At 44.9% G+C, this 10,225-nt stretch overlaps 1 protein-coding gene across 1 annotated transcript; it reads left to right on the top strand.

The window, feature by feature from the left end:
* Positions 1–249: 249 nt before the first annotated feature.
* Positions 250–3,221, top strand: PHATRDRAFT_50430 (predicted protein; the record flags this gene model as incomplete). Its single annotated transcript, XM_002185383.1, has 1 exon — positions 250–3,221. The coding sequence occupies exon 1, from the start codon at positions 468–470 to the stop codon at positions 3,219–3,221; it is 2,754 nt and encodes a 917-aa protein (XP_002185419.1). The 5' UTR covers positions 250–467.
* Between the last annotated feature and the right edge of the window lie 7,004 nt (positions 3,222–10,225).

Below are 10,225 nucleotides of genomic sequence, written 5' to 3'. Positions count from 1 at the left end.
AGACGGAAAACAAAGACTTATAAGCATAAACCCAAGATAAAGGGACAATGAACCCCGATATGCTTGTCGTAGGGTTTTTCTAGTATTACGATAGCGAACTTCCTCAAAGTATCCTGTGTGGTTTTCGATTGGTTTTTATTGTCGTTCAAGACATTTGTTTGAAATTCTCCGAACAACAAGGCGTCGGGGCAGGCTTGCAGTCAAGAGACCATGATGACACCTACCCACAGCACAACAATACGATCAAAAGCAAAAGCAACACCACCAAGCGTACCTGTCAACTTTCGTCCTCCACACCGTGCTTTTCTTGTCATTGATTTGTTCTGTGACTCTAGCGATTGACACCGAGAAGCCGTTCTTTCGCAAAGCATCCCCGGACAGCACGAGGACGATTGCTGGATCACTTTCGCGCCCACCATCCTTCCGTTTACGAGAACAGACGCATCCCCACACCATACGCCAGTGTCATGTCCTCCTCGTTGACTCCCGCTTCACTCCGATCCGACGCCTCAACGGAGTCGGGAACAGACGAAGACACACAGGCATACGACAAGCTGGCTCTCGACGATTGTGTGAACAGTCCCGTCCCCTTGAATCCGGACGAATCACAAAACGCCGAAATCCGAGCGCTTGCGGCCAAACTCGCCCCTGATTTTGAACAAGCGGACGCTCTCCTGCAGGTTCCATTCGAATTTCAGTCGCATCCCTCCTTCTCTGTTTTGGAAGCAGCCACTTCGGAAGACGATGACATGGATCGGGAAATGGAGAGTCTGCAATTCTCGGAAGCACTCTTGCGACAAGAATTGGAACTCGCCCAGGACTTTTCCACCTTATTTCAAACAGTTTCGCACAATATGTCAAACACTAGCGACGCAGTCGACAAATTCAATTTATCGGGAACACCCTTTTGCGAGGGGATGAAACGACAGCTCTTTGATCCGCCGGATCACCAAAGTGCCGACGGTTCACCTGCCCTCGCTCTGCAGTCGTCGTCCAGTCGAGAGGCCGATATAGATCCCAGCGACGGTAACAAGCAGGAAGAATGCAGCTTGGAAATTGACGACGACGATTGTCCAGACAAAGTTCTGTCGCCAATCCGTATACCATCTCCAGTATCTTCGCCGAATGGGAAATCGACAGCCACGACTTCTTCGTCTCCCGAAGTTGACCAAGGACCCAGGGATAGTTCCATACTGCTAACGGCAGGTACACCATCCCGTTCCGTAGCCAATCCTATTCAGCCCTACACACACAAGGATCACTTTACCGCTTTGCGCCTTTCGTTGGAAGAACACGGCGGTTGGTATTCGGTCGACTTGACTTCCTTCGTTGTACCACCCCGCGACACAACTACCGGGAATCTCATCGGTTTGAAAGACTATTGTCTCGCCATTCCCGAATCCAAACTTAAACATTTATATGTGGGTTTACCAGATGCAGCCAAACCCGGACCTGATACTACTGTTACTGGTTGTAGTCAATACACACTACCCTTACCGGTTCGCACCTTGGCAATCCCAGTCCGACCTGACGTTCTCTGTGGAGCCATAATGGATGCCGTACATCAGGTTCTGACTAGTACCGCCATACATGCACGGATTCTCAAACGACAGGGCGGTCATTTACGAGGAATCATATCCGGGTGTGTCGTCCCACGAGATCCGGATCGACTTGTGGAAGAATCCTTTCACAGTAAATCAAGTGCGGGCGAGTTGGAGGGTGTACCCAGTACATACCCACCCTTTCTCATCGATGCTCAATTATGCACGGCCAAATCTGATTCTTGCGAGCGAGTCTTGTTGCTACGCGTGTATCACTGTTGCAGCGAGTCTATTCAACCCAGTGACGATGTGGACAATATGAACACATCTTGGGTCACGGCACTGTCACAGCAAAATCCGGCCGGCGATCACGTATTAGGAACAAATCACTTTGCGTTGGTAGAACACCTTGATATTGAGGCATCCACTCGTTTGCGCGAATGTTGTGCATTGGTGCAGCGGGTAGAAGCTCCCGAATTGTCAAAAAGGATCCGCTCCCCGGGCAAACGCTTCGACAACCGTGAGTCCATGCAGACTCTTGTCTCCAGTCATCTATTGGAGCATTACCGAGCGTGTCCGTCCGTCCGCGAAGGAAGCATCACCTTACCGTCTCTGAATTCGGACGACTGGCCAGTGATTCAGTCTTCGTGGCGTTTCGTCCAAGCGACGTGGGAAGAGCTAGAAACACGGGACTTGACTTACACGACATTGACCACGGCGCGCTTTGGGGCTTTTCCGGCTTTGCCTACCTTGGATGTACACTACTGCTCGCAGATTCGACGGTTTTCACGGGAAGTCATGATAATGCAGCTACTGAAGAGCGCGAGCGAATTAGAAGAGTACGCGCGCGAGGCCGAGTACGCTTGTGCCAACATGATTTCGCTACTACAGCCAACATTTGACGCATACGGTATGGAAGCCCCATTGTTGCCCAAACCTGTGCCGCTCAACGAATATCCCTTGGACTTTACACCACCCCAACAGGCATGTCCACCTTGGGGGCTGAGAGTGATGGAAGCTTTAAACGAGACTCAAGCTCTTACAAGTGACGCCGGGCGAGACGAACCGATTTTGTCGCCGACAACTCTGTATGCTATTGATGCGTCAGAGTCATTGGCCATGGCACGACGTGCGGTCTCTCTTATCCTGAACGCATTTCAAATACAAGACGACGAGGAGAAGGGTGCTCGGCTAGGCCGTAAGAACCTACAAGTAATGGATAGGTTGGCCAAGATGCAAGCACATCAGCGCACTTTGATTCAATCCTTACAGAACGGTATCGCATTGTCCGAGAAGGCAGCCAAAGCTGCAGATGATTTTCACAGGAAAGCGGGTGTCATGGAAGTACCTTTGTTAAAATGGAATATTGTTGTTGGGGGGGCTTCCGGCACCTGCTCTGTAACGGCAAAACACCTTTTGTTTATCACTCAGCTCATTCCGGTGATTGGTGGCAGCCGGACGGCCATCTTCCGGATAAGCGAAGTGGACTTTGATGTGCAAGAATCAACTCCCTCTATTCTTAATCCTTTACCAACAGTAGTAAGCGTGCGAAAAGACGGCCAGCAAATATACAGCTTTCGACCTTCAGCGGGTGGCAAGAGACTGAAGAGCGTTTTGGAAACAATCAAGGCAACGGCTCTGGACCAAGATGCGCTTCCAGAATCACCCTCATCAGCATAATAAATCATTGTATGTCTACTGTAATGTACAATATACGGAACTTTGACAGGAAGCAGCTTAAAGTTAGTATGGTCACTCCTGCAATGTTTCTGTCCCAACAAGAGAAGGTTGATTTTGCGGCTAAATGTGTTGGAGCATGCGTCAATGCACTTACTTCATATTTAGCTGCTGGAATGAAAAGTGATAATTGTGAAATATCGCTGATGCGAGCTTTATTTGGTGGTGAAAAGGATCGAACCTACAACAGAAAATAAATACATTTTACGTTTCAGCTATGGTAGTACGAGTTTTCGATTAGATATTTCTTTCACAGCCAACAAGAGTAAGCCCGGATCAACGAGAGTAAGCCCGGATCGAGAATGCACCTTTTTGGACCCTGTTGGGCTCGACACACTATCATTGCAAATTATGTATCCAGTCAAAGTACCCTGAGTCCTATGTGTCTTCACGTGGATATTTATTTCTATATATACATTCGTGCACCTTTGATTTGAAAAGGACATATAACCAGTTTTGGGATTCTTCCGAAAGCGATGAAAACGATGTGTCGTCTGTTGTGGGAGAGTTCGTTTTTAGAAAAACCCTACGACAAGCATATCGGGGTTCATTATCCCTTTATCTTGGGTTTATGCTTATAAGTCTTTGTTTTACGTCTTTTCTATCGTATCTACTATCCTTTGGTCCCACAGACGCGTTTTAGCCCGTTATCGTTGCAGTTTTCTAGTTTATCAGACCCATCGTTCTACGCTGAGGTAACGGGATCAAAGGTAGGGTGATTCGTTGTGATTTGAGTGTTTGAAGTGATCGCCAAGTCCGATAGTGCCTGGGGAGGTAAAGCTAAATACCTGGCTCTTCATGTTGTTGTTGAGTTGCCGAAGCCTGCAGAGGCCTGGAATATACTGCCAGTTTCTCGTAATGGTCCATGTGGTAGACATGTTGATCGGTAACTGGGTTTCGTATCCGTCTAACGGTCTGAAACGAGGCAAAATCTCCATGGTGGGACGCTTCCATGGATCTCTTCATCTACCGAAGAAGGTGCATTGCACAAGAATTTATTGTTTGCTAAAAGCTCGGATCCAAGCTTTATCCATGTGTGGATGATAAGTAGTTTGTTTGCATGGAACATTTACTTATACAGCAACAATTATCGGACTTGTACCAAACGGTAATCGTGGATCCTCCACTCTGATAGATATCAGCCAAATATCTCGTATTATGGGTTGCGACATGAAAATGGTGTTTGTCGCGTTTTATTGAAATGGTTCTCAAACGGTATTCAATATCGATATCACTTATATGGTATTTATGTGGTGTTCACATGTGATGTTATCAGTGATCAATAATTCTCGTGTTCACGTGGTGCAGAAAGAACACTGAATGTTGTCGAACCAGCTTACGAAGTTTTTATGAAATTTAAGACAGGTGAAGAAGACAAGAGTTGACCATGGCGGCTGCTTTAGCTCAAGTTCGAAATGCTTTACAAGCGATCGGCATTGTTGATGTCGAACAACGCGATGCCATCACGGATTCGATTACGTCTATGGATGTTTTCGAGATCGCAACGGATGATTTCATCAAGGACATGTGTAAGAACATCCGTCGTCCCGGGGGTACACTTCCGAATCCTAACGCAGAACAACCTGGAGCCCCGGCAATGATTCCTCACAATGGTGTAGCAATTTCACCTACTGCGGAGGAGCGTCTTGTGTTATTGGCATACTATGTTCGTCACCTCAAGCGCACTTCTCGGCCTTATCCGGCTCAGTTCAATGCGGCGCGTATTTTCTCGATGATCGAGATCAAGAAGCGTGAGAAGGAAGACAAAGAGTTAGCGAAAGACCTTGTTGCTCCTGGACAAATTGAAGACCTGAAGAAGATCCGTGATGCCTTCGAAAATATTGCGGAATATTTGCTTCAAATTCGAGGAACAACGGGAGTTCCATTGGCTTATGTCATTCGTGAAGATGAAGAAGTTCCTGAAGGTCCGGATAACAACTATCAAGATGCGTTTGAAGAAATGATAGCGCAATGTCCGCATGAAGAAGAGTCCTATGCAGCAGATAATGCTCAAGTGTGGTCTATTATTCGCGTTTGTACTCATGGTGGTCCTACTTGGAGCTGGGTGTCGGCTTATGCTCGAGCTCGTAATGGTCGTGCGGCTTGGTTTGCACTTCGCTCGCATTATTTGGGACCGACTAATCAGTCAAAGATTATGACGCGTGCTGAAGGTGATCTTGAGTCAAAGTTCTACAATGGAGAGCGTCGTAACTTTACTTTCGAACGTTTTGCTGAGATTCATCAGCAAGCTCATACAGATCTGGAAGAGTTTGGAGAGCCATTGACAGAGGCTGCAAAAGTTCGGAAATTTTTGAAACGGATTCAGGCATTGTTTCTCAATTCTGCAATTGCCACTGTTGGTGCTAACCCATCTTTGAAAAATGATTTTGAAGCCACAGTGAATTTCCTCAGTGAGTTTATTGAAGAGCAGAATCAAGCTCAGCTTCGGAATATTTGGTCAGGTTGATCTGGTTGGGGTCAAGGACGAGGTAGAGGATCAGGTCGTGGTAATAAAGGTCGCGGTGGACGCAGTGATAGAGGTGTTTTCAACAAAGGTTCTACCAAGGGCATGGTGGATAAGTATTATACCTTTGATGAATACAAGAGTATGAATGCTGAACAGAAGCGTCACTTGCATACATTACGTCAAGAAGCTGGTGGTAAATGCAATGCTTCTACTGTTGATTCTCAAGAAAAGGAGGATGACAAGAAATCAAAGACGAGTCGTGATGATACAAGCTCGCTTACTTCGAAGTCGTCAGCAGGTCGAAATATGTCGCAGAGAAGTTCGAATATGTCAGTGGTATCAACACATTCTATCTCTATACAGTCACTTGAGAGTGCATTTATATCACACGCGGAGTTAGATTCTCACGCGGATACTTGTTGCGTTGGAAAGAACGCTTATATATTTCACAAAACCTCTCGAACGGTTGATGTTTCTGCATTTTTATCTACATTGGGACAAGCCCGGTCTGTACCAATTGTCTCTGCTGCTCTTGCATATGATCATCCTTACACATATGAGACTTTTATTTTAACTATTCATCAGGCCTTGCACTTTCCTACCATGGAACATAATTTGTTAAATCCGAATCAGCTCCGGTTAAACAATGTGCAGGTCTATGATTGTCCAAGATTTTTACTTGAAATTCCCACGGATTTGTCACATTTGATTTATTTCCCGAACGAGAATCTTAAATTGCATCTGCAATTAGATGGTGTGATTTCGTATTTGCCAGTGCGAAAGCCGTCTCCGGAGGAGTTTCGTAATTTTCACAAGTTGACTCTCACGTATGACAATCCCATTTGGGATCCTTATTCGACGGATTTTACTCGTCAGGAGGAGAAGTATACCGATAGCAAAGGTATTTTGGTAACGAGACAATCCGGTCATGCAAACATTCTAATGATCTCGTCACACAAAAGTACAGTATCAGTTGTGTTGTCTAGTATTTCGGTGTCACTCGATGAACAGCATTTTGTCGAAGCACTTGAGAAGACATGTCTGGTGAGTGTTGCTCAGTTGTTGAATTACAGGTACAGAGTTACTCCGGAAGAGTTAGCCAGACGTTGGAATATTGGTTTATCTGCAGCGAAACGAACTTTATTGGCTACAACTCAGAGAGGGGTCAAGGATATTGCCAGTCGCTCTTTAACACAGAGAGTCAAGCCAACTACCAGTCAGCTCAGATACCGACATCTCCGTACAAGTGTGTATACGGATACAATGTTTTCTTGTGTAATGTCTTTGAGCGGAAACACCTGTGCCCAGATTTACGTCAACAATCTTGATTGGACACGTGCTTATGCTATGAAGTCAAAAGGTAATGCCCATGAGACATTGGATTTGTTGTTTCACCGAGAAGGTGTTCCAGCCGAGATTATTTCGGATGGCGCGAAAGAATTGGTGCAGGGTGAATTCAGATGGAAGGTTCGTGCAGCAGGATCCCATGCTAGACAAATTGAACCTTACTCACCGTGGTCAAATCGAGCTGAGACTGCAATCAGAGCATTGAAACGCATGACTAACATGGCTATGGAAAAGTCATCTGCACCGTTATATCTATGGGATTTTTGCCTGGAGTTGCAAAGTATGATTCAATCGTCAATTGCCCATAACATTTATGCATTGAACGACGATGTACCGAACACGGCAGTGTCAGGTGATACGACGGATATCAGTCACTTATGTGAATTTGCTTGGTATGATTGGATATGGTATTTGGACCCAGTCGACTTTCCGGTAGACAAACGGAATCTAGGTTGCTGGCTTGGTCCTGCGCATGACATTGGTGATGTTATGTGTGCGCGTATACTTGTTCGAAGTGGTCAAGTGGTATCTCGAACTTCTTACTCGCCACTCTCTACAGCTGATCTTAATTCCAGGGAGGTGCAATTAGACAAGTCCTCATTTGATGCAACTTTGAGCTATAATAACTGTGATGATGCCATTGCCCCTGTGTTTCCTGAAGAAGTTAATGTATTTTGCACTTATTCAGATGATTCGACAGGGGACGAGCCGTCAATGCCTCAAGCAGACGAGTTAGATCATGAAGCTTTTGATGAATACCTTGATGCACAAGTTGTGTTACCGTACAAGGACATTGCTACCACTGGAACAGTCATTGCGCGTAAAAAGGATCGCGATGGTAACTTGGTAGGGAAATCACATCCCAATCCTGTTTTGGATACGAGAGTTATGGAAGTCCAGTTCCCAGACGGTAATGTGCAGGAATTTGCTGCTAACGTTATTGCGGAACACTTATATTCGCAGGTGGATGATGAAGGACGCCGGTTTCGAATAGTAGATGAGATCATTGATCACAAGATGGATGGATTGGCAGTTGCACCTGACGATATGTATTATACGGACAAGCATGGTGTGAAACGCATAAGACGAACTACTAAAGGCTGGGTGTTGTTATTGCAATGGAAGGACGGATCTACAACTTGGTTTCCTCTTAAAGATCTGAAGGAATCGAATCCAATTGAAGTCGCCGAATATGCCGTTTCTAACAAACTGCTTCATGAGCCAGCTTTTGTTTGGTGGGTACCAGACATATTGCAGAAACGTGATTGTATTATTTCAGCGGTAAAGACGAGATACCTTAAAAGGACTCACAAGTTTGGTATTTGTATGCCAAAATCGGTCAAGCAAGCTCTCGAGATTGACCGAGATACTAACACTTTGTTGTGGTCGAATGCAATCAAGAAGGAAATGACAAATGTTATGCCAGCATTTAAAATTCTTGATCAGGATGCTCCTAAACCAGTTGCTCATACATGGATACCATGTCACATGATATTTGATATCAAAATGGATTTTACTCGCAAAGCCAGATTCGTCGCCGGGGGACATGTTACAGATCCGCCGAGTTCGATTACATATGCCAGTGTTGTTTCGCGCGATAGTGTTCGAATTGCTTTACTCATCGCATCTTTGAAATCATTGGATATACTTAGTGCTGATGCGTAGAATGCTTATTTGAATGCTCCAGTTCGCGAAAAGGTATATACAACATGTGGTCCAGAGTTCGGAAAGTCAATGGAAGGTCGTTATGCACTTATTGTTCGTGCGTTATATGGTTTAAAGTCGAGTGGGGCAGCATGGCGTGCTCACTTAGCTGCGACAATGGAGGAGTTGCATTTTATCTCTTGTCTTGCAGATCCAGATGTTTGGCTTAGACCAGCTCAGAAACACGATGGTACGAATTACTATGAGTATGTGCTTATTTATACCAATGATTTCCTATGTATCAGTACAGATCCGAAGAAGATCCTGGATTCGATCGGTATGCATTTTAAACTCAAGCCTGAATCAATTAAGACGCCCGAGGTGTATTTGGGAGCAAATCTTGGACGTTTTGCGCTTCCCGATAATCCATCGAAACAACAATGGTCGATGAGTTCCACGAATTATGTGAAACAAGCAGTTGCAAATGTTGAAAAGGATTTGGATGAAGTTGGAAAACGTTTATCTACAAAGATTACGTCACCTATGTCGTCAAATTATCGACCGGAGCTCGATGTTTCCCCTGTGTTGGATGCGGAACGTGCTAACTATTTCCAGTCACAGATAGGAGTTTTGAGATGGGCAGTTGAAATTGGTCGCATTGATATAATGTGTGAGGTGTCTATGCTCTAATCTTTTCTCGCGATGCCGCGTGAAGGACATCTAGCTGCAGTTTTTCATATTTTCGGATATTTGAAGTCACATCACAAGTCTCGATTGGTATTTGATGATTCTTATCCGGTGATTGACAACAGCTTTAACAATAATGCAGATTGGACAGATTTTTATGGTGATGTTAAAGAGCCTATTCCACCGAATGCTCCAGAACCACGTGGTAAGGTGGTGGAGATTATAGCTTTTGTTGACGCTGACCATGCGGGAGACCGTGTTACTCGTCGTTCTCGAACAGGTGTTTTGATTTATATCAATCGTTCTCCGATTATGTGGTTCTCGAAGCGTCAGAATTCAGTTGAAACGTCTACTTTTGGTAGTGAGTTTGTTGCATTAAAGATTGCTACTGAGATGATACAAGGTCTACGATACAAGTTACGTATGATGGGTATTCCTATTGATGGTCCAGCTAAAGTTCTTTGTGACAATATGTCGGTTGTATACAATACTACGGCACCAGAATCAGTGTTGAAGAAGAAAAGTAACGCGATAGCGTATCATTTCGTACGAGAAAATGTTGCCATGAAAGTGATCAAGATTGCATATGAACCATCAGAATCAAATCTAGCGGATATACTTACGAAGGTTCAAACAGGTCCAGTGAGACAAGCTATCATACGAAGTATTTTATGGTGATTCAAGTAACAAGAAGGGTTTGCCGACTTTCCCGTTCTCAACAGGTTCAATGTTGGGACAAATTGCATTTGCATTATATTTGTCATTGCATGCAGTGTCGAAGTTTTATTTTTATTTGGTTCCC

Source organism: Phaeodactylum tricornutum, chromosome 30, assembly GCF_000150955.2.
Source record: "Phaeodactylum tricornutum CCAP 1055/1 chromosome 30, whole genome shotgun sequence".
Classification (NCBI taxonomy): Eukaryota; Bacillariophyta; class Bacillariophyceae; order Surirellales; family Neidiaceae; genus Phaeodactylum; species Phaeodactylum tricornutum.
Note: the sequence above shows the minus strand (reverse complement) of the source record. Positions and strands in the feature narration are given on the sequence as shown.